The sequence below is a fragment of the Gekko japonicus genome, unplaced genomic scaffold (genome assembly GCF_001447785.1).
Source record: "Gekko japonicus isolate JY-2015 unplaced genomic scaffold, Gekko_japonicus_V1.1 scaffold1400, whole genome shotgun sequence".
In the NCBI taxonomy this organism is placed as follows: Eukaryota; Metazoa; Chordata; class Lepidosauria; order Squamata; family Gekkonidae; genus Gekko; species Gekko japonicus.
Genome location: NW_015166462.1, coordinates 231,017 through 255,623, shown reverse-complemented (window position 1 = coordinate 255,623; position 24,607 = coordinate 231,017). Strand labels below are relative to the sequence as shown.

The following is a 24,607-nucleotide window of genomic DNA, read 5'->3' as shown; positions in this document are numbered from 1 at the left end:
ATTTGGCTGCTGCAGAAATTCATTTGCTCTGGAGCCATCTTTCCTGAGCTAAGACAAAAACGTGTGAGCCAGAGGCTAAAAAACTGTGAGTTAGCTCACACTAACTCAGCTTAGAGGGAACACTGCTCCCAAGTACCCCATTCTCGCATCCAATAAACATGGGACTTTCTTTTAGCCACATTTCCTCAGGATACCTGGCAAGGCTGATTCAGCCCCATCTTCGTAGGGCTTTCATGCTAGCGCGGTTCGACGTCCTTCCCTCAGCTGTTCTATCGGGAAGGTTCAAGAAAATTCCCTATAAAGATAGATTGTGCCCCTGTGAGATGGGGGAAATTGAATCCATTGGACATGTGCTATTGTACTGTAAATTCCACTATGACATTTGTGTTGTTTATATTGAACCTGTGTTGGACTCCCTTTTGCGCCAATCCGATGAGCATAAAATTAGTTCTTTATTGTCTTCGCATAATATAGAAATCCTGGAACCTGTAGCAAATTTCTTTTATGAGGTATCTTGAGGCTCTATGCTGCATGTTTATTTGATATTTTATGCCAATAAAGGTATTGTATTTGTGTATTTGCATCCAATAAACAGACCTCTGCCAGGGAATCTGAATGTCTCCAGTACCAACTGCTGGCGGGAGGAGGCTGTGGCTCAGAGGCAGAGCCTCTGCTCTGCACACAGAAGGCCCCAAGTTCAGTCCCCGGCATCTCCAGCTAAAAAGGACCAGGCAGTGGGTGATGTGAAAGACCTCAGCCTGAGACCCTGGAGAGCTGCTGCCAGTCTGAGTAGACAATACTGACCTTGATGGACCGAGGGTATGATTCGGTATAAGACGGCTTCATGTGTGCTTCTTAGCTGTGTTGCCACCAGGCTCCTCACATGAAGTTGCCTTATGTAGGGTCAGCTCACCGACCTGTCGAGGTCGGTCTTGTCTACCTCAAGTGGCAGAAGCTCTCCTGGGTCTCTTGATCCTTTTACCTGGTGATGCCGGGGATTGAACTGGGGCCCTTCCGCACACAAACAGGTGCTCTACCACTCATCCACAGTCCCACTCCTGAGCCATATTTGAGCCAGCACGTCCCTACCGGGGAATGGCTGCAGGTGGCCAGACCCATGCGGCCGGTTTCTCCTCCTTGTGTTGATTATGTTGAAGTGCCAGTCTGTTCGGTCACAGGGGCGTTGGTGCCTTGGCCAAGCGGTGGGGAATGCAAGGCTGGGTTTTTTGTTGTTACTGATTTGTGAAGTATGTGTGGTGATGCCAAGAAGTGAGGGTAGTTTCCTTCTCCCCCCCCCAAAAAAAATAAATAATCCTAACATTATTATAGAGTGGCGAAGAAGGGAAGGTATGTCCCTCCCCTTCTCTCCTGGTATTGTCTAGCTCTGGTTTCCGTGGCACCCAAGCGGGCACAAAAGGCTGCCCTGAGAGGCTCCGTGCCGCGACATTCTCTAAGCTGCACGTCATCGCTGACTTGTGGACAGCCCCGCACCCAGCCACCCTCCTTCCCCCCCCCCCACAGATCCCCACCCCTGCAGCTGGGTATCGGGGCGGGGAACGGACTAGACCTGTTTAGCTAGTACAGGAGCTGGCGACGGGGTGTGAAATGAATTCTCCCGAGGGCACGTTCACAAACACGCTGAATCTTAGAAGTGGAAATTGCCGCAGCAGAGCACCTAAACATTGTCCCCCTGCTCTGAGGCAGAGTATGTTGGGTGTGTGAAGTACCAGGAACGGGGAAATACTTAAGACATCGAAGAAAATAAACATTCTACATGGAAGGAGAACGGCCCGGCTCCCTGAGCAACATCCTCCGCGTCGAACCTGCTCGGGAGTGTTTCCTGCTGCTTCACCTGTATCTCCTTCCCTGTAATTTTAACCGATTGCTTCACGTCCTGTTTGGAAGGCTGATTCAGGAGTTTCAGCTCAGAGGAGCTACGGTTTTCGGCCCATCGGTACAGGCTGGCAGCTTCGTCTGCCTGTGCTGAGGCAGTCACGTGGTCACTCTGCCATGTTCTGAATTCAGCTGTTCGCACTCCACTGGTCATAGCAACAGCTTGGTCTTGGCACCCAGATTTCAAGCTGTATTTGGCAACCGGCTGGCAAATGCAAGTTGCTAAATGCCACGGGAAGTGTAGAGCAAATGTTTGCCAGGGTCCTCTGTTCACAGAGGAGCCACACTCTCCTTTTCTTTCTCATGCCAGCTGATTGGGTTTTTAAAAAAGACCGTCACTGGGCTCCCAGGCTGGCCATGAAGCCACATGAAAGGATCGCTTTGGGCATCAAATCCTAGAAGGATGTCATTTCCTTGCCTTCAATTTCAATTTTGTTTTTATGACTTTTATGACGCAGTCCAGCATGCGTTTGACTCCTCACTTCAGGGATGAAAATACCTGACTGGAATGCCGGGTTCTCCTCAGACATACATTCTTCTCTCCCCCTTTTCTCCTGTTTGCCACTGTTTATGTAAACCAAGGGCTACGTGCTGCACAGAGCATCCACGTTCCGTGATTCCTGTCCTGAGTTAAAACATGCTTGATTAATAAGCTGAAATAATCAAACAAGGAAATACTACTTTACACAGAGAGTGATTAAAATGTGCAATTTGCTGCCAGAGGATGTTGTGATGGCCACAGGAATAAACAGCTTTAAAAGGGGATTGGATATATTTGTAGAGGGTAAGTCGATCAATGGCTACTAGCCTTGGTGACTGAGGGGAACCTCCACATCCAGAGACACTAATCCTCTGAATCCCAGAGCCAGGAGGCAACATCAGAGGAAGGCTTTGGCCTTTATGCCCTGTTGCTGGCCAATCCATCCAGAGGAACTGGCTGGCCACTGTGTGAGACAGGATGTTGGACTATTGGTCTGATCCAGCAGGGCTGTTCTTATGTTCTTAAGGTCTAACTCTTCTTCACCCCTTCCTTATACTGAATTAGACCCTTGGTCCATCAGTGTCAGTACTGTCTACTCAAACTGGTGGTGGCTCTCCAGGGTCTCAGGCTGAGATCTTTCATATCACCTGTAACACAATCCTTACTGGAGATGCCAGAGATTGAACCTGGGACCTTCTGCGTGCTAAGCAGATGCTCTGCCACTGAGCCACGGCCCCCTCAAGAACAACAATACTTGAAGTCTAGCTACGAGATATGTTTTTCCTGTGTACATCCCCTAATTGGGTAAACAGACATAGTTTTGCATTTCTGTACTTTCCAGGCATGTGTAGGGCCAGTTTGGACCAGGACTGCAGCATGAAGGAAAGCTTAGATCTCCTTGTCCTTGTGCCATTTTCCTGACCTGAAATGGCCTTAGGGAGTCATTCTGGGCTCCATTGGGGAAAGCAATGTTCCCTCTAAGCTGTGGAGTCATGTGAGCAAAAATTCTACTTTGTGAGCTACTGGCATTAAAGTTGCGAGCGAGCGATTTGGCTACTGCATAAATTAATTTGCTCTGGAGCCATCCTTCCCGAGCTAAGACAGAAATGTGTGAGCCGGAGGCTAAAAAAACTGTGAGCTAGCTCACACTAACTCAGCTTAGAGGGAACACTGCCCTGTAGCGCATTAGTACATGTTAACGTTTCTCCAGTGGAGCAAATAGCAGCCACCAAGGGCATTTTGCCCTGACTTGAATAGCCCAGGCGAGCTCTATCTCGTCAGATCTCAGAAGCCAAGCAGGGTCAGTCCTGGTTAGAATTTGAATGGGGGACCACGAAGGAAGCCCAGGGTTGTGAGACAGGGGCAGGCAATGGATGTCTCTTGCCTTGAAAACCCCACTTGGTCACCCTAAGTCAGCTGTGACTTGATGGCAAAAAAATAGCCATCTCACACTGGGAAAACGGTGCAGGGAGACGGCCTAAGCCCCCTCCCCAAGTGTCATGCATGCCTGGGAAGCACGGGACTCCCAGACCATATGTGTTGATTCAGACCAGGGGTGTATCTTGGGGAAAATGCACTGTGTAGTCAGGCCGTCGTATAAGCTGCATTTTAAACTTGCTCTGTGTGTTTGGGGGAAACGGCGAGTCTTACCTGTCCTGAGATGTCCTGTTCCTTTCCTCTCCTGCCACAGACATATTCAGGGCTTTTCTGCGTGGTCATCAACCCTTATAAGAATCTGCCCATTTACACAGAGCAGATTGTGGAGATGTACCGGGGTAAGAAGCGCCACGAGATGCCCCCCCACATATATGCCATCTCCGAGGCTGCCTACCGAAGCATGTTGCAAGGTATGAACTGGGGCAAGAAGCGGCCGGAATGGAGGGGGAGATGGAAGAATGTCAGGGTGGCTTGCTGCAGTAGGGACAAAAGTTCGAATATTTCCTACTCCCAAACTGGATCGGAGGATGGGAGGGAAAAAGTATCCCGGGAAGGGGTGGGTGGGGTGCTTGCCTGGTGTGGTATGTGTCATGGAGGTTCTGAATTCCTGCCGTGGTGGAAACTGAGTTTGGGAAGATGAATGAATATGCATCTCTGGTGCCCTCCAATGGAGGACAAGCAATCTTGAGTCTCTAGTAAGAGAGATGGACTCTGAATGTTCTTTCTTATCCCCTACAGACCGAGAGGATCAGTCCATCTTGTGCACGTGAGTTGGGGTGATTTGAAACTTGGGAAGGGGACTTTCAGTACTTGTAGTGCCAAAGGGCCATTCATTATTCCACACCACTGCTTTTGTATGACGTTTGTCCCAGAAGCACAGACTGAGAATATGAAGGTATTTAAGGCCATGCTCAGGTGTTACAACAGACTGGGGGGAACCTCTCCTGTTCTAATGATCTACCCATGGTATAGACCCCAAAAGAACCATTTCATGGGAAGCTGCTGTCCAGACTACCCTTAGGAATACCATTCACCCTGACATCACGTTTCATTCTGTGCCGGCTTCCCCGACTGCAATGGGGAGGAAACACATTTCCTTGTGCCCTACTGGTAGAAATATAAACAGTCAAAATATACTGTGTAACGCCAATAAATAATCACTTTTGAATTTTTTTTGGTATTTTGTATATTTTTTATTTTTCTGTATTAATCTGAATGCACTTAAAGTCAAATTAATGATACAGAATATTCACTAGTTTCACAAACCAGTCATGAAATCTCAAAGTACAAAAAGTCAGCAACAGTGAAAAGCAATTTCAAACACCATGTGGAAAGAACATCACTTCATAGTTATATTCATAACAGCCACAGTAAAAGGATAATTTTCTATAAACATTACAGCTAGCATAAGATACAAGATCCTGCAATTTTAAAGGCTTGCATGCAAGGCACTGTCTTCTGATGACACAAGAAGCTTGAATCAGGAGCCTAAAACTATTAATAGACATAGTTCCAATCTTAAATCAGATGAGGAGCCGGGGTCATTTCCTGCAGGAGCGCACAGGAGCGGAGCTCCAGCAATAAAGAGGCCAGGGGGCGGGAACATACAACAAGCTCCACCCCCTGCTCCCAGCAGCCCTCAGTCAGAGCAAGAAGCAGCCAGGTAAGTTGCAGAGCCCCCCCCCCGGTCCAAAACAGTCCAGTAGCACCTTTAAGGCCAAGGTTTATTCAGGTACAAGCTCTCCCTCCTCTGCCAGGACAGATCTGCACGCCCCCCCTCCCAATAGCTAGGAATCCAAAAGAGTCCAGTGGAGCCTAAGTGGTGGGTGTTGCCTTCTGACACACTTCCGGTGATGTCAGGGGGTGTGGCATATGCAAATAAGGTATGCTAATGAGTGATGCTAATAAGCTCCTGCACCTCTTTTTCTACAAAATGACCCCTGTGAGGAGCCAAACCACTTCAAACTCACCCGGGACAGTAGCGTTTGGTGGTAGACTGTAGAGTTTGGCTCCTTCTCTGAGGAAGAACTGAAACGAGAAGTCTACCTAGGATACTGTGGCTGTTATGAATATAACCATGTGCTGGCTCTTCGGCTTTGAAACGGAGATGAGCACCGCAACCCTAGAGTCGGATTCGACCGGCTTTCGAGCAAGGGAACCTTTACCTTTACCTTTATGAAGTGATATTCTTTCCACATGGTGTTTGAAATTGTTTTTCACTGTTGTTGGCTTTTTGTACTTGGAGTTTTCATGACTGGTTTGTAACATTTGTGAATATTTTGTATAATTAATTTGACTTTAATTGCATTTAAATTAACACAGAAATACACCAAAAGTACATAAAATTTCAAAAAGTAATTATTTATCGGCCTTACACAGTATATTTTGATTGCATATGGCCCTTTACTGGGTTTCCTTGTTGAGTTTGTTACTGGTAGAACTGGCAGAATGCCCAGCTGGGCCTGAAATCGCGGCATGAGTCTCCTCAAGTAAGAGGGAAATAAGACTGATAACTGAGTAATGTTGATTTTATTAATTGGGCAATGGAATTGAAAATGTAATTATTTTTAATGCAGGTACGCCATCTCAGAAGAGGCATTCCCTCCCATGTGTAAGAGGGAATACCTCTTCTCAGGGGTCATTTCGTAGAAAAAAAGGTGCAGGAGCTCATTAGCATAACTCATTAGGAGAACTTATTTGCATATGCCACACCCCCTGACATCACCGGAAGTGTGTCAGAAGGCAACACCCACTGCAACTTACCTGGCTGCTTCTTGCTCCTCATGGCCCAGGGCTGCTGGGAGCAGGGGGTGGGGCTTGTTGCATGTGCCCGCCCCCTGGGCTCTTTACTGCCGGAGCTCCGCTCCTGTGCGCTCCGGCAGGAAAGGACCCCTGCCTCTTCTGTGATTAGCTTGAACACAGGTGCATGCACCCACTTATAAAACCAAACCATGCTGTCTCCCCGCCTTCAGCTGTTTCCCCCCATCAGAAGATCTATGCAGAATTGGTAATTGGCTAAAACTAATTGACAGATTTCTTTAATAGGATAACCATCCTGTTTGAGAGTGTTTACAGCACTCATGTTCCATATGCTGCATCCATATGACATCATCCTCTAGTCATCCCGCTTCTGTGTTTCTCCCCCATTTGGCTACCTGATTGGGTACAGTCTTATCAGAGGGATTGTGGTAAAAGTGTCTTTGAATGGGTGTGTGGATGGGAAGATGCTCATATCTGCGGGACCTGCCCGTATCAGTTCCATCTGCCTAGTGTCAACCCCGGAAACAGACAGATGCCCCCTCACTGGAGAACTTTTGTTCTAGCTTTAGAAAAAAATTGGTAGGCGACATTTATATAGCATTATAACAGTCTATTGCAACAATGCATTCATTTTCAGCTTTCATTTTTAAAAAGTAAGTCTGTAGCCCTTTTCATTGTGGAAATTTTATGGGGAAAGGTGCAGGCTGTATGGTATCACATTGTTGTAGATTGTGGCAATAGATCCTTATAATGTTATAATGCTATATCTAGCAATTACTGGTGGGTTGTTTTGTTTTTTTAAAGTCCTCTAGTGGGGGGAATAGTGGCCATAGGGGAGCTTTGAGGTAAGGAAAGTACATAGAAAACTGCCGTGTGGATGCTCCATTGTCTCTGCGAATGCTTTACATTCACAGTAATGAGAGTTACGTAGACAATCCTATGGAAGCAGCCATTCCCTCAGTCATCCTTGCAAACCTGGTAACATTATTATTCCCATCTCATGAGTTCATGGCTGAGCTGTAGGACTTGAACTGTGGTCTTCTCAGTTTATGGCCCTCTTTTAGCTGCTGTGATTCAGCAGCTCAATCGGTACAAAACACAAGCCCAGGCAGAGAAAGGAGGAAGGCAGGGGGCTGGACTTCTTCAAGGAGCCCATGCCGTTAGAAGTGGTTCTGGAAGCGGGCACATGCATGCTCCATCCAGAGCTCTGGTGCCCATCTTCTCACGCCCTCAGTGTCTGATCTTGTTGACAGGGGGGAATCTGGTGCTGGCAAGACGGAGAACACAAAAAAAGTGATCCAGTACTTGGCGCACGTGGCTTCATCTCACAAAGCCCGGAAGGACCACAATGTGCCGGTGAGTGGCCTCTGACCAGAACTCTTTGCTCCTGCCACACCCACCTGCACCGGCAACACTGTTCCTCTCTGCCCTGCGTTGCTGACCTCTGGAAGAGATTCTCCACCCTTGTGAGCAATGTAGCCTGACATGCCCCTTCCCACTGTTGTTTGCATTCCTGAATTAGAGCATAGCGGTCTTGGGGAACTCGCATGCATGCTTTTGCCCACCTGGTGGCCGTGGGGTGGAAGTACCTGCCTCACCTGAACAGGGCAGCCACCGCCTCCCAGCAGCTGTGTCTCCACCCAGATCTAGCCTGGGGGCACCGTTAGGAATGCCAGGCGTCAGCCCTGAGGCTGAATAATTGATTCTCAATGAACTGTGGAGAGCCTTTCCCTCCTCAGCCAATAATCTCACTGGCTGTGTGCCCACTTGGAATTGGGAAGGATGTACGCTGCATTACCGGTTATGGTGCCCAAGCAGGTGTGAGCGGCAGAGTTGCCTTTTATCCCCTGTGCCCAAGAACCAGCGTGGTGAAGTGGTTAAGAGCAGTGGACTGTACTCTGGAGAACTGGGTTTGATTCCCCGCTCCTCCTCATGAAGCCTGCTGGGGGACCTTGGGCCAGTCACAGTTCTCTCAGAACTCTCGCAGCCCCACCTGTATCACAAGGGGCCTGTTGTGGGGAGAGAAAGCGAAGGCCAATTGTAAGCCACTTTCGGACTCCCTGGGGTAGAGAAAAGCAGGGTATAAAAACCAAGTCTTTGTCTTCTTTCTTAAAAGAAGGAAGTGAGCCACTGTTTGCATCTGAGTTGCTCATCTCGCCCCCCCCCCGTGCCACTGCTCACTCTGTCGTCTCCTTACCAACCTCCCCCAATGTCTCCGTGTCTGTCTGCCTTCCTTCTGGTTGTGCCAGTTCTGACCTTTGTGGACTTTGAAAGGCCCCAGCCTGAGGACTGCCACATCTCGCAGAAGTTGCACAATAAGAAACGAATCGCCAGCCACCCCTGCCGTCCTAATAGTGGGGATGTTTGCTTGTTCTGGCCAACAGGATTTGGGAAGGGAATTGAAATGAGGTGTTGATAATGTTGTTGTTGTTGTTTTTCCCTTTGAAGTCTTGAGGATTTCCCAACTGTGGGGGCGGGGTGGCAAGCTGCTTGCATTCTAATAACTCTTCCCTTGGTGCATTTCATGTTTAGTGGCTTAATGGCTTCCCTGTTTGAAGGGTGTCTCTGTCTGGGAGAAGTATGTTGGCTGTCTGACTCCCTGGGATCCTGTGCAGATCCTTCCCACCTCCCCCCCCCCCCCAAAGGGGGGAAAAGGGGGGGGGGGGGGGAAGAAAGAAGAATTATTGGGCAACTTCAGGACCTCGGAGGCCTTCTAGCCCAGGCACTGGTAGTGCACGTTTCTAAAAAAATAATTGCCCTCAGATAAAGGTAAAGGTAAAGGTTCCCCTGCTCGAAAGCCAGTCGAGTCCGACTCTAGGGTTGCGGTGCTCATCTCCGTTTCCAAGCCAAAGAGCCAGCGCTGTCCGAAGACGTTTCCGTGGTCATGTGGCCAGCATGACTAAACACCAAGGCGCACGGAACGCTGTTACCTTCCCACTAAAGTGGCCCCTTATTTATCTACTTGCAATTTCTTGCTTTCGAACTGCTAGGTTGGCAGAAGCTGGAACTAGAGACGGGAGCTCACTCCATCATGCGGCACACTCGGGTCTCGAACTGCTGAACTACTGACCTTCCACAGCCTGCAGTTCAGCGTCTTAACCACTTGAGCCACCACAGCTCCGCCCTCAGATAACTTGGCAACTTAAAGAGTTAAATTGGCAAAAATAGGCCAATTCCTGTCCTCCAGTTGGTGCTACATCCATGCATCCCTGGATATTTCACTGCTGCTGCATGAAAGCAAAAATCCGCAGCTGGTGGACAAGCCAATCCAATTGTGTGACTGTGCGATAGTGCAACAGGAACGCAGTAACCAGAGATGTGTGGGTGCAAGGCTTGGCATGAGGCAGGGGCGTGCAAACTGAGAATTTTCTCCTAATCTTTCGGGGTGCTGTGGCAGAAGGGAGGCACCGTTTAGGCAGCGGGGGTTCCTTTGCCACTCTGGCATGCCGGCAAATGCCCAGCCTCACCACCTGTGTAAAGAGGGCCTTTGGGTTTGCTCAGGTAAAGCATAAGAACCTAAGAAGAGCCCTGCCGGATCAGACCAAAGGCCCATCCAGTCCAGGATACTGTTCTCAGAGTGGCCACCTGCTGCCTCTAGGAAGCCCACCACTGCAACAACAGTTTGTCCTTGGGATCTGGCCCCCCTTCCTTGTAAGGAAGCAATTGTGTGTGTGTGTTGTGCTTGTGGCACAGAAGCAACTGTGGACTGTGTAGGGCACCGGTGAGCCAGTGGCCTCAGTTTCAGTGTTCCCTCTAAGCTGAGTTAGTGTGAGCTAGCTCACAGTTTTTTAGCCTCCAGCTCACACATTTTTGTCTTAGCTCAGGAAGGAGGGCTCCAGAGCAAACTAATGTTTGGAGCAGCCAAATCGCTCGCTCACAACTTTAATGCCAGTAGCTCACAAAGTAGGATTTTTGCTCACAAGACTCCACAGCTTAGAGGGAGCATTGCGCACTTTGTGAGGTCAGAGCAGGAAGTCCCTGCTCTTGGGTGGGGGGTGACGTGGGGAGGAGCCCGAAGGGAGACCTGGTATTAATCTCCCCTCTGTTGTTTTGCCACCCCAGCCGGAGTACCTGAACGAAACCAAGCAACAGGCAAGAGAGCACATTGCATGCTGCTGAGATGCAGCCCCTCCCTCCCTCCCTCTCACTCACCCCCCTTCCCCTTCCCCACATGCTGGTCGCCGATCACTCACTGGCTGCTGCTCCTGGCCCCACCTCCCCCTTTTTTTTTTGGGCTGCCCGTTCTCGCTTGACATGCTTTCCGTTGTTGGTCTTTTAACTTTTTTTTTTTTGGTGGGTTTTGTTTTAAAATTTTTGCTCTTCCCTCCTCAGAGTCCTGGACTCAGAGGGCTTTCTGAGAAAGGAACAAGAATCTAGCAGGCTGAGGCAGCTGGGGACGGGAGCCAGAACTCCCGGGTGCCCCCCTCCCCCTACAGACAGACATCTCCTCTCCATCTCCCCTTTATCGGTTCCCAGTTCACGTGTCACTGCATCGTTCCCTCCGTCTGTGATCCGGTTTTAATCCTTTGGTGTTTTGTTTTTGTTTTGTGTCTTTGTCCCTGCTCCTCGCCCTCCTCTACCCCCACCCCCACAATTTTATGTTGCGTGATGTCATCCCCACCCTGCCCTCCATAGACCTCCAACCCTGCTTCCTACGTGAGTAGTTTTCCGTTGTGCTTTTCAGGGTCTGGGAGGGTTTGCTTTGTCACGTGACGTGTCTGTGTTTCTGTGTCCAGACAGCATCTCCTGCTTGGGGGTTGCACTAGTGCAGAGGCCTCCCCCCTCCCAAGGAAGCACTCCTTCTCGAAAACCCACATGGACTCTGCTAGGACTGGGATTCCTGGGGGCCTCTCTTCTGCCCCATAGCCAGTGTTCCTCCCTTCCCAGTTCCCCGTGATGCCCTCTGCTGGGCTGGGAGTTCTGCCGTGATTTCATTTTCTTCTGCAGGGGGCCTGAGTGTGCATCACCCTTTCCTCCCACTTCCTTTCCCCCCTAGGGTGAACTGGAGCGTCAGCTGCTGCAAGCCAACCCTATCTTGGAAGCATTTGGCAATGCGAAAACTGTCAAAAACGACAACTCCTCACGATTTGTAAGTCTTCCGGTCTTTAATAAAAACAGATACATTTTCTGGAACAAGAGTCAAGATGGATGGATGGCCTTTAATCAGAGGAGCCTTGGTACTGATGCAGATCTAAACCACCACACACATCTAACGGAAGCCCAGCAGCACCTTGCAGACCGACAACATTTGTTCCGGCAAAGCTTAATCAGTGGGGGAGGGAAGGTGGCCTGTTATAGCCTGATCTTGTCAGGTCAGAGAAGCCAAGCAGGGTCAGTGGGAGACCACCAAGGAAGACCCTGCAGAGGCAGGCAATGACAGACCACCTGTGCTTCTTACCTGCCTAGGAAGCCCCTTCCTGGGGTTGCCATGAGTCTGTTGCGACTTGACAGCCCTTACGGTACATACTTTAGTGGCTACTTCACCCGTGGGAAAGGAATCTGGAGCATGTTGCTCCAGAGATACGTGGTGAGCTCAACCCATTTCTTTAAGTGTTCCGTGTGTGTGTGTGTCCCTCATTTAAGACTAATAGTGGTTCCACACCACACAGTGCTCCAGTGAATTATAGTAACCAGCAAAAGGATGTGCAGCAGAAAGCACATCGTGCAAGGGATGGTATTGGGTGTGTTGGGGGGGGGTGAGAGAGAGAGAGAGAGAGAGAGAGAGAGCACTGCCATTTCTATGGTGGCCTGATCAGCAAAGCTTTTTCTGCTATGATGGTCTTTTTGGTCTTTCTCAGGTATACAGTGACTAGAATAGGGATTCCTTCTCCTCCCTTTGTGGGTGATTTGTGCCAATGTCAAGGCTCCATTCGACTCCATTATTGTACAATTTAATTTTTTTTTAGTTATTTGTTGTCTGTTCTTTTTTGTTGTTAGCCACCCTAAGCCCTGCTTGCCACATTTCTTTAAGTGTTCCATGTGTGTGTGTCCCTCATTTAAGACTAATGGTGGTTCCACACCACACAGTGTTCCAGTGAATTATAGTAACCAGCAAAAGGATGTGCAGCAGAAAGCAAATTGTGCAAGGGATGGTATAAAAGATGTGCAGCAGAAAGCACATCGTGCAAGGGAGGGTATTGGGGGTGTTGGGGGGGGGTGAGAGAGAGAGAGAGAGAGAGAGAGAGAGCACTGCCATTTCTATGGTGGCCTGATCAGCAAAGCTTTTTCTGCTATGATGGTCTTTTTGGTCTTTCTCAGGTATACAGTGACTAGAATAGGGATTCCTTCTCCTCCCTTTGTGGGTGATTTGTGCCAATGTCAAGGCTCCATTCGACTCCATTATTGTACAATTTAATTTTTTTTTAGTTATTTGTTGTCTGTTCTTTTTTGTTGTTAGCCACCCTAAGCCCTGCTTGCAGGGACGGGCGGCCTAAAAATTTAATCAAACAAATAAATATAAACCTGGGTTATTGTTTGTTTGTTTTTTTAAAAACAAATCAACCTGTAATTGCTGATTTGTTTAGATCTTGCATGTAGAAAAACTTGTACCTTTTAAAACAGTCCGTTTTTTTAAGATACTTCCTGGGGAGAAAGAATAATTGCCCTTCCCCCTGGACAGAAAGCAAGCATTGTTAAACCCAAATGCCCCGTGAGGCAAGTTGAAAAGCAAAAAGCTAGCCCACGCATCTTTTGTAGAGGCTCTTACCATTGATTTCCAGTTCCCACCTATCTCCAAGCATATAGAATTTATTTAGATTTTATCTTTCCTCTGTTCCGATTCTTTTGTTTCTGCAAATCTATTTGTCTGTTGAACTGGCCATGACCCCTTTAAGTGACGAGCATCCTTTTATTCATCTGTACTTTTTCAAATGCACAGTAAGCCCTTGGAAAAGGGCTGGATTCACAGAATGTCAGTTTCAAATTCCCTCATGTTTGTAGAGCTAGGTCAACAGTCCTCCCTTCTCCTTGAGAAACCTTCCCACCTTTGTCTGGAAGACCAGTTGTCTTCTTGCAGAAGGTGTGTTTTCAAATTCTACCCCCCCCCCAGGTTTTTAATTGAGAGAGGTCAGTTTCTAGCCCTCCTGCTTAAGAAGAAAAGTGTGGGGGTGTAACTGTTTCTTTGCCTCCTTGTTGAAAGGGGGAATACCACTTTCTGCTAGACGATTTCCCACCATGGTATGTGTCAATTTCACACAAGCTGCTGCGCATTTTGCCCCTTTCCCTGAGTCTACTCAATCCTCAAAAAACAGGATTGAGTAGATGCGGGGAAATCACAGGAAGCTGGCCCTGAAGCAGCTTGTGTGAAATTGACACAGGAAGCTGGCCCTGCAACAGCTTGTTTGAAATTGACACGTACCATTGTACCATTGGGCAAAAGGGAAGAGCAAGCATGGAGCAACGCTTGTGGGAAATCGGACCCACTTGTGTGGTCACAACTTTTGTCTCCTCCTGGTTAAGGATTCATCAATTCTAGTGCCATCTTTAGTTGATCTAGGGAGATAAGCCTATTTCTTGCCTCTGCAGCTTGGTGGGATGTGTAACAATACAATATGGAGAGCTTTCTCATCTTAATGTCAAGACACTTCTAAAGAAATCCGATAAATAAGGCTATAGAAAACATTCTGGATGTGATGCGTATTTCTCAGTACGATGTATATACTAGGGACTTCTGTTTGTAAATGAAGCCAGTTCCCTTTTGCATGCCGCTTGTCATTCCTGATTTCCTCTTTGTATTACTCAGGTAAATTTATCCGGATTAATTTTGATGTAGCTGGCTACATTGTCGGAGCCAATATAGAGACATGTATCCTGCTCATGGGAAGGGTGGAATTCTGTGAAAAGGAGTGGAGAGATTGGAAACTAGGACCGCTGAATTGTATGGGTGCATAAGTAGAGTCTAAGGAACACAGGACTCCTGGTGGGTGAGAGCCGGGGGCCGGGGGGGGCGGGGAGGGCGAGTTGGGGCTCCTGGGCAGCCAGAGCAAGCTGGTGATTTTGTGGCAGGAAGGAGGCAGGTTTGTGTCCGGACATCTTTTAGTTTCTCCGCCTTAACCCTAAGCTGCCCAGATCTGTTGGAGAAATCGCGAGCCATTCGTCAGGCCAAGGACGAGCGAACCTTCCACATCTTTTATCAGCTTTTAGTGGGCGCTGGTGAGCATATGAAAGGTAAACCTTTTTTTTTTTGTATTACTCAAGTGGTACACGGCTAGGCTTCCTTTCTTTGCACTGTCAGGTCACCTCTTCTTAAAGTCGGGATGTCTCGGTCTTTAAAAGAAAGTAATGGGTTTGGTGGGTAGGGCACAAGGAGCCGCTACAAACAAGTGAACTACAGGTTTGGGCGGCTCTCTGGCCTTTCAGCCTTGCCGTGCAAAGCTGGTTGAAAATCGAGAGACTGGGCAGGAGATGGTGAGAATGGAAGAGGACGTGGAGCCCTGGAGTGGCAATTGTAGAATGAGGAAAGGGGATTCCACAATATTCGTTTGGGCTGTAAGCTGTGGCTCACAGGAGTTTTGAATCTCTCTTCTGACAGCGCTGGCTCTTCGGCTTTGAAACGGAGATGGGCTATAGAAAATTCGACTGGCTTTCGAGCAAGGGAACCTTTACCTTTACCTTTAACAGAGACTTAATGTGTTGGCAACTATTCCCTCTTCTGGACCACTGTACTTTTATCATTCTTCTGACCTTCTTGATTTAGTAGATAGTATTACCGTTTTCATTGGTTGCTTTTAAAAAAAAAATTAATGTGGGCATAAGTTACTAGCATTCCCATTTTACATACTGAGAAAGTGATGTACCCAAGGCCACAAAATAATAGCTTTTAAGGTGCCCCCATAAAGTGTACGACTCAAAACATGCATTCGTATACCAAACTGTATGTTTTCATCTGTCATACATTTACATGTACCCAGGCCCCAAAGAGCTAGGCTCGGTCTCAGTTGCCCTCTGGCACAGGCCCATGGGCTGCCACATAACACATGAAGTGATCATAGAATCATAGAATTACAGAGTCGGAAGGGGCCAGACAGGCCATCTATGCCAACCCCCTGCTCAATGCAGTATCAGCCTAGCACATCCCTGACAAGTGTTTGTCCAGCTGCTGTTTAAAGACTGCCAGTGAGGGGGAGTTCACCACCTCCCTAAGCAGCTGATTCCATGGTTGCACAACTCTTAATGTAAAAAAGGTTTTCCTAATATCCAGCTAGTTCCTTCCATTCTTGCGAGTCCTCTCCTCTGCTGCCAACAGGAACAGCTTCCTGCCCTCCTCTAAGTGACAGACCTTCAGATACTTCAAGAGAACAATCAGGTCCCCCCTCAACTCGGCACTTATCCTTGGTCCTGAGCACACGTTTGAGTTCAGACTCAAACTCTAGTCCCCCTGTGATGGACACAGCATCAGCCTACCTCCTGCCTTCAGAGAATCTAGGCATGCTAGAATCTGGCCCCATATCTGAAGTAGTGATAAAGAAGTGCCTCTGAGCATTTGTAGAGTGCATTTCCCTTAACACTGAGTCCATCACAATGGGCTTGCTCACATCTGGGATTCGTGGAGAAGGTTTTTCGTTTGAAAGGTTGATTCCCCTATCCTCGTGTTAGAGTTTGGCACCTCTTTCAGTGCACTTTCCAGTTCACAGAGTAAAATCCAGTTGGAAAGTGTACTGAAAGTGGATTGAAGGTAGATTATTTAGTGTATGCGACCGTAGCCTAAGAGGCTTTTCTTCTTTTCCTCTTGTGACCTACAGCGGAGCTGCTGCTGGAGCCGTTCAATCAGTATCGCTTCCTGTCCAATGGGTACCTGCCCATCCCAGGGCAGCAGGACAAAGAGATCTTTCAGGAGACCATGGAGTCAATGCGCATCATGGGCTTTTCGCACGAGGAGATACACTGTAAGTCCTTCTCACGAGAACGCATCGGGGGTGGGGGTGGGTGGGAGAAAATGGCAGCCCGTGGGAACCAGCTATTCAGGGTCCAACCAGTGAGAAATCTAAGTCAGCGTACCGTTGGCTTTCTAGGATGAGCCAGAGGCATTGGGGAAGTTTGTAAGCCGGGCATAGATGATGACATCATGCCTCATTTAGCATCAGGTGTGTGGAGATGTTCTATATTTGGACATGAGGCCTGCACGTCTGGCTGCCCTGACTAGGGGCATCAGTAATCCTATCCTCCCACATTTGAGTAACTGGAATTCTTAAAAAACATTTAGGTTTAGGCTTGTGTACCGTAATGGCTGAGAGGCTGAAATACATATCAGGAAGTCCCTGGCTCGAACCTTATCTCTGCTGTGAGCATTCTCTCTCAGCGCAGCCCTAAGCAGATGAAGAAGAAGGTTTCTATTGTATTTAGCCATAGGCCATTACAAACCACAAACAGAGAAGAATGCAATAAAACATGGAAAATTGTATAAAACAAAATACAGTCTAAAACGTTGTGAATCCATAAAACCGAGGTTATAAACAGTTAATTAATTCACAGCATACCCACTAAAATCAGTATTAGCTAGTTCCCCTAGGAACAGCGTTGGCCCGTATTTTCCTTGCAGCCAAGGCAAATAAAGCCATTCTATTGGATACATCGGCATTGGCATCGGCTACGCAGCCCTAAGCAGAATTATACCCTTCAATGGGTTTATAAAGCTGTAATTCTGTTCAGGATTGGGCTGTAGGTGGCCTGGGAAAGTTACTTTCACCAGAATACAGACCCTAACCCTATAAAATTGTTTGTAAGGATTGCAGGAAGATAACTCCCATGGAGTGTCTTGAACACAGGACGCACCATATAAATGCTAACCATTATTATTGCTGTTTGTACGAGTGGCCGTCGCAATACCCTGTTGCTGTGAGTTCCGCAAGTTAACAAGACGTATGCTTTAGTTAGTCCTTCAGTTTGGCTTCAGCTCGCTGCCTAACCTTTTTAAAAAACTTAGCCGTGAATGTTTAAATTTGCCAAGAGAGGTGTTTGGGTGGGTGGAAAAATGGGTTTGCAAAATAATGAAGAAGGAGCAAGAGAGAAACGTCCCTTTGTGTCGTCCTGCTCCCAGGTATGCTCCGGATGGTCTCGGCTGTGCTGCAGTTTGGGAACATTTCTTTCCGCAAAGAGAGGAACACAGACCAGGCCTCCATGCCTGACAACACAGGTAGGGGGAGCTCTGATAGGGGGCCAGGCATCTTTTGGGAAAACGGCCGGGGTTAATTTCCATCCTGCCTCGGGAAATGTAAAGTGATCTTTGTGGATGGGTTGGTGGGGACGAGCCCCTGCTCGTTTTCAAATGGATTTGAATTTGGCTAATGTCCGTTTTGGAGCTGCAGTGGCTCAAGTGGTTAAGACGCTGAACTGCAGGCTGTGGAAGGTCAGTAGTTCAGCAGTTCAAGATCCGGGTTGCCGCATGATGGAGTGAGCTCCCGTCTCTAGTCCCAGCTCCTGCCAACCTAGCAGTTCGAAAGCAAGAAATTGCAAGTAGATAAATAGGTACCACTTCGGTGGGAAGGTAACAGCGTTCCGTGCGCCTTGGTGTTTAGTCATGCCGGCCACATGACCACAGAAACGTCTTCGGACAGCGCTGGCTCTTCGGCTTGGAAACGGAGATGAGCACCGCAACCCTAGAGTCGGATTCGACTGGCTTTCGAGCAAGGGAACCTTTACCTTTACTTTAATGTCCGTTTTACTTAAGCTAACAAAAAAAAATCTGCACGAGTAGGATGATAAAAACGCAAAACAGGATTGAAATCATGTGGAAATGTGGGTCTTTACTGCGTTGAGCAGCATCAGAACGGCAGCTTCTACCACGCCTGGTTTGGCATTGTTACAAGAAAGAGGTCAATGCTGCCCACAAGTCACTCTCTGTCCTGCAGCACTTGTACTTAATACTGCTGTTTCCCAGTCTGCCAGAAGTTTATTTTTGTCCACAGTTCACCCAGGTTGGGGGCGGGTAGCCGTTCTGAGCCATCAGGGACTGGACATCCAGAGGCCTTTTGCCAACATGTCTCTTGTCCTTTCCAGCTGCCCAGAAGCTCTGCCACCTCCTAGGCATGAACGTCACAGAGTTCTCTCGTGCCATCCTCACCCCACGCATCAAGGTCGGCCGAGACTATGTGCAGAAGGCGCAGACAAAGGAGCAGGTCAGTGGAAGGTGGAACCTGGGTGAGTGGACAGGTGTGGGAGGGATGAAGGATACCTCGATACAAGAAGGATGGTTTGCTGAGATGGGGTGGGGAATAGCGGGAGCCACGGTGCGCCAAGTCCAATTCCGGCCTCTCTATCTTCTTTCCAGGCTGACTTTGCCGTTGAAGCTCTGGCCAAAGCTACCTACGAGCGGCTCTTCCGGTGGCTGGTGCATCGGATCAACCGTGCGCTGGACCGTACCAAGCGCCAGGGGGCATCCTTCATTGGCATTCTGGACATCGCCGGTTTTGAAATATTCCAGGTCAGGAGGGAAGGGGTCATCCAGGCAGGAGTGCCGCTTTGCCCAAGTGTTCCTGATCTCAGGGACCATTTGCATGCAGATGTAGGCAAATAGTTTGCAAATAGTTAGGGGGGTGCCCATGCTGTGGAGACTGGGGAGTGGGCTACACACGCAGTACTGCTTTATGCCTTGTGCGGGGAAAAGGGTTGTGGAAGCCTGTCGGATTCTTGTGGTCCCTGTGGCACCAAGTTTTACCTCTTGTTTCCTCTGGCTGACTATTTTCGCTTTTCTGTCTCTCTCCCCCCACCCTTACAGCTGAATTCCTTTGAACAGCTTTGCATCAACTACACCAATGAAAAGCTTCAGCAGCTCTTCAACCACACCATGTTCGTGCTGGAGCAGGAAGAATACCAGCGAGAGGGCATCGAGTGGAACTTCATAGATTTCGGTCTGGACCTCCAGCCCTGCATTGACCTCATTGAGAGGCCGGTGAGCCAAGGGGAGGGGATTTGGGGGGTGCTGCAGTTGGGGCACTGTTCCCTCTAAGCTGAGTTCGTGTGAGCTGGCTCACAGTTTTTGAGCCTCCGGCTTACACGTTTTTGTCTTAGCCCAGGAAGGATGGGATGGCTCCAGAGCAAACTAATGTATGGAGCAGCCAAATTGCTCGCTCACAACGTTAATGCCAGTAGCTCACAAAGTAGGATTTTTGCTCACAAGACTCCACAGCTTAGAGGGAGTGTTGGTTTTTTTTTGGGGGGGGGGTTGGAGAAGGATCTGTTTTGTCTATCAGGAAGTAGACGGGGGATCCCCAAGCTTGATGGACCTGGGAGCACGTCTGGAAGTTTGCAAATAGTTAGGGGGTGCCACAACAAAACAGCTGACATTGGGAATGGGTGTGTCCAGTCACAAAAAAGGTTCCACACCAGTGCTCCCTCTAAACTGAGTTAGTGTGAGCCTGCTCACAGTTTTTTAGCCTCCGGCTCACACATTTTTGTCTTAGCTCGGGAAGGATGGCTCCAGGGCAAACTAATTTATGCAGCAGCCAAATCGCTCGCTCACAACTTTAATGCCGGTAGCTCACAAAGTAGGATTTTTGCTCACAAGACTCCACATCTTAGAGGGAGCATTGCTCCACACCACACCAAGCGTCTTTCTGTGATGGAGGCATCCGTTCCAGACGTCTCCCTGTAGACACAAAGATGATATCTCTTCTGAGGCACCTCCTGTCCCAGTGAAGCAGAGGAAAGCCAGGATTGGTTCTTTGCTTTGGGGAACAAGGAAGGGTGGTCCAGGAAACACACTGGGCAGTGGGCACCGCACTGGTGGTAGCAGAAGCAGACTGTTCTCCCCCTGTACCAAGGAGGGCTTTGAGGGGGCTTTTGAAAAAGAGCGCTACTTGACATATTGCTCTGCAAATTACAAGTTTGTTAAGCCAGCAGAAAAGGCCTTTCAGTGGAGTGAAGAATATAGCAGCTGTAGGGGGCTTTAGGAGCTGCGGTGGCTCAAGTGGTTAAGACCTGAACTGCAGGCTGTGGAAGGTCGGTAGTTCAGCAGTTCGAGACCCGGGTGCCGCATGACGGAGTGAGCTCCCATCTCTAGTTCCAGCTCCTGCCAACCTAGCAGTTCAAAAGCAAGAAATTGCAAGTAGATAAATAGGTACCGCTTTGGTGGGAAGGTAGCAGCGTTCCGTGCGCCTCGGTGTTTAGTCATGCTGGCCACATGACCACGGAAACTTCTTCGGACAGCGCTGGCTCTTCAGCTTGGAAACGGAGATGAGCACCGCAACCCTAGAGTCGGATTCGACTGGCTTTCGAGCAAGGGAACCTTCACCTTTACCTTTTAGGGGGCTTTAGGGGTCCGAGTAAGAACAGTGCAGGGGAAAGCAACGTGGGAAGGGCTGTGCTGTCCTTGTGAATACCTCTGCATTCTACCCATGTGGAAACATCCTCTGTGGAGAAGAGGATCCCACTTCTGATTGGAGGAACTCGATGCTTCTATCATTTGCATAATGTCTCCTGATTGGATTGCACTCAAGTCCATTTGGCCCTCCCCCCTCTTCTCCCCCAACAGCAAAACTTTGGCTTCTGCTTTGTGGGCTTCGGTAATCCTTGTTAATAGTTTTGACTCGGTGTGCTCTCTGTCCCCCCCCCACCAGGCAAACCCCCCAGGGGTGCTAGCTCTACTGGATGAGGAATGCTGGTTCCCCAAAGCCACCGACAAAAGCTTTGTGGAGAAAGTGTCTCAGGAGCAGGGGTCCCACCCTAAGTTCCAGAAGCCCCGGCAGCTGCGGGACAGAGCTGATTTCTGCATCATTCATTACGCCGGCAGGGTGAGTGGCGCCCATTGCATGCTGGGTAGTCGTGGTTCTGCTCATATCCTTCCTTTTCTTCTGCGGATCTCGAGGCATCAGGTAGAGGGTTGGATTCAGCCAGCTTTGCTGCCGATGAAAGAGGAAGGGAGGGAGGATCTCTTCACCCCGAAAGGCTGTGCTGGCAATCCGAGGCGTGTACTGCCAACGTTTTGCAGGATGGGTGTCATAGCAAGGAGAGGGATGCGCTGTGATTGAGTGAATTAGCTTGCTGGATTCAACCAGTTGTGTCCATCAGTTGCTGAAACAAAGCAAATCTAGTCAATTCCTCATTGGGAAGCAAAGCTACTGTATTTTGTACCTCCAGACCGTGTCCTTGATTGTAAACAGACACACTCAGACTGGGAATCTGTCCCGGGCACAGAAATGTATGTTCAAGAAAGTCCACCTTCATTGGTTCTTGTTGCTGGAGGGAAAACAAAGTCACTTCATTCCATGTCCCCAGCGGCCAGAAAGACCCTGAAAATGTCTGATATGGGGATATCTGAAATGTGTGACAAAGGTAAGAATGTTTATGATGAACTGTATTATCCTGAGCCTACGGGGAGGCCGGGATAAAAATCGAAATAATAATAATAATAATAATAAAAGTTAAAAAAAAGAAAAAAGAAAGTCCACCTTCAGTGGTTCTTGTTGCTGGAGGGCAAACAAGTCACTTCATTCCATGTCCCCAGTGGCCAGAAAGACCCTGAAAATGTCTGATATCTACAATTGTGCCTCCCCTTCCTTCTTGATTTTCGTGTCTCCGTTTCCCACTCTTCCTTGGAAAGGTCGATTACAAAGCAGACGAATGGCTCATGAAGAACATGGACCCTCTGAACGACAACGTGGCCACCCTCCTCCACCAGAGTGCAGACAAGTTTACGGCAGAGCTGTGGAAAGACGGTAGGGTGGTAGCGAAGGGTTAAACCAAGAGACGGAAAGGGTTTGCCTGCCTTGAATCTTTTACGTCTTTAATGCCTTTATTAACTGAATACTTCTTAACGTACCTTTAAGGCTCTTTGTGATCTCTCTGTCGCAGATGTTACTAACCTCTTCGCTATTCGTTCTTTCTCTTTTTCTCTCCTGATTCCCCTCTCCTGTCCCGCAATGGATGGCTTGGGGGAATTTCTCCTGCCCCTCTCCCCACCTGCTTAACCTTGTCCTGTCTCTAGAGATCCAGAACATACAGAAGGTCTATTTCTTTGACAGCTATGCCGTGGCACCTCAGGGTCCAGCGGAAAGTATGTCTTTTATTTCCCCCCTTTCTCACTTTTCCATGTCTGTTAAAGGAGAAGCAGGGGCACACTTGCGGGGGGGGGGGAATATATCCCTTCCTTTCAGCTTTGAGTTATAGGATTGGCTCTAGGTCCCATACAGTGCAGCTGTTCTTGGACTTTTGAACTGAACTTCTAAGGTCTCTCATCCACCTTGTTGTTCAGCTGCTTGGCTCATGGCTCACCTGCCTGCCTGTGACATCAGGGCAGCTAAGCCAATGGCAGCCCAAAGGTCCTCAGTGCCTTCCAAGGCCCACTGTGGTGTCAGAAGGAACCAGCCTCTCATGATCAGGTCGTACTTGCAGCCCGCTTGGATAGAACCTTCCTGCCTACTTCTGCTCTCTCCTTGTAGTTGTGATTTATGTGGATTGTGGACTAGGGCTGGCTGGCACCTAAAGGACTTTGCCTTGAGGTTGTGGGGGGGTTGTACTTGGCGGCCATCTTCCGGCTTCTGACTGTGCGATTCAGGTGTATCTGAATGTAATGGATTTGAAAAATAACGGTGCTCAACCTTTTACCTCAGGAAAACTCAGTGGGAATGGAGGGCAGTCGTTGTTGGAGGTGGGGGTGGAGTTGGGGGGGAGGGGCCGACAGCTCTTTAGCTCTTCTGGTTCTGATGGGTGGTCATGGAAAGTGCTGTCAAGTTGCAGCTGACTTATGGAGACCCCCATGGAGTTTTCAAGGCAAGAGATGAATTGAGGAGGCTTGCCGTTGCCCGCCTTTGTGTAGTAGCCATGGACTTCCTTCTCCCATCCAAGTATTAACCAGGGCAGACCTGGTAAAGTGTGTGTAAAGTGCCATGTAAAGCGTGTAAAGTGCCTGGTAAAGTGTGTGTAAAGTGCCATCAAGTCACAGCTGACTTACGGCAACCCCAGCAAAGGGGCTTTCCAGGCAAGTGAGAAGCAGGGGTGGTCTCCCATGGCCCTCCCGCTGCAGAGTGTTCCTTGGTGTTCCCCCCCTTCAAAGTACAAACCTTGTGTAGCTTCTGAAACCTGTTGGGCTGTACCGGTCCACCTTCCCTCCCATCTAGGTAGGAACAGATGGAAGTGCTGCTTGAGAGATTGAAAGTGTTGAGTTCCCCCCCCCCTTGCATTCTAGTGGACCGTATTGTGGGTCTGGACCAAGTGAGCGGCATGGGAGACCTCACCTTCGGCGCCTCGTACAAGACTAAGAAGGGGATGTTCCGCACGGTGGGGCAGCTGTACAAGGAGAGTCTCTCCAAGCTCATGTCAACGCTGCGCAACACGAACCCCAACTTTGTGCGCTGCATCATACCGAACCATGAGAAGAGAGTGAGTTGCTTGTCCGCGTGGTGGTCCTGTGGATGCGTGGGTACGTGTGGCAGGGCGGGGGAGGCCTAGGCCAGGATTAGGGAAGGTGACTCTCTCTTAGTGGCACGGTGCACTTTTCGTCAGGAGCAGCCTTGAAACTGAGTGAGAACTGCTCAGGCGGCCTGGCTGGAAGTGAGCAGGAGGGGAGGGGAGGGGAAGGGCATGGCTGTGAAGCCCAACGGCAGTGACAGGAGGGTGAGGGGGCTGTCTTGGTGTACTGTGGGACACCCCCACCACAAACACACACACACAGAGGCCATTGTCTGCCTCCTGAAGCGATCTCTGACCGGCTGTGCTTCTCTGGGACCCTCTTCCAGGCTGGAAAACTGGAACCCCATCTTGTCCTGGATCAGCTGCGCTGCAATGGAGTCCTGGAGGGAATCCGCATCTGTCGCCAGGGATTCCCCAACCGTATCATCTTTCAGGAATTCCGGCAGAGGTACCCAATATCCGGTTACTAAGCTCAGAGCCTCCTGGAGGGCAGTGACTTGCACCCAGGTAAAACTGGTCATGCTTGTCACCAGGGCTATTTTTGGGCAGGAACGCACAGGAACGGAGTTCCGGCTGGCTCCCAAGTTGGCCACGCCCAGCAGGAACTCATTAGTATAATAGGCCACACCCAACAACAGCAACTCATTAGGATTGGCTACAATTAGGGGTGTGTGGCCTAACATGCAAAGGAGT

The 24,607-nt window shown here is 49.1% G+C and overlaps 1 protein-coding gene and 1 non-coding gene across 2 annotated transcripts in view; one reads left to right on the top strand and one right to left on the bottom strand.

The window, feature by feature from the left end:
* The window catches only part of LOC107111148 (myosin-10-like), a 69,355-nt gene that overhangs the window by 14,378 nt on the left and 30,370 nt on the right, over positions 1-24,607 (top strand). The window contains 18 exon segments of the mRNA XM_015412073.1: positions 4,065-4,221; positions 4,550-4,577; positions 7,825-7,927; positions 10,634-10,663; positions 11,207-11,227; positions 11,568-11,660; position 11,902; positions 14,313-14,375; positions 14,639-14,737; positions 16,312-16,455; positions 17,607-17,702; positions 18,566-18,684; positions 18,837-18,989; positions 19,284-19,457; positions 21,124-21,297; positions 22,107-22,221; positions 23,691-23,884; positions 24,241-24,362. Coding sequence (XP_015267559.1) covers positions 4,065-4,221; positions 4,550-4,577; positions 7,825-7,927; positions 10,634-10,663; positions 11,207-11,227; positions 11,568-11,660; position 11,902; positions 14,313-14,375; positions 14,639-14,737; positions 16,312-16,455; positions 17,607-17,702; positions 18,566-18,684; positions 18,837-18,989; positions 19,284-19,457; positions 21,124-21,297; positions 22,107-22,221; positions 23,691-23,884; positions 24,241-24,362 — 1,886 coding nt within the window.
* Positions 3,040-3,111, bottom strand: TRNAA-AGC. The gene has a single exon. It is a non-coding gene; the product is annotated as a tRNA-Ala (tRNA).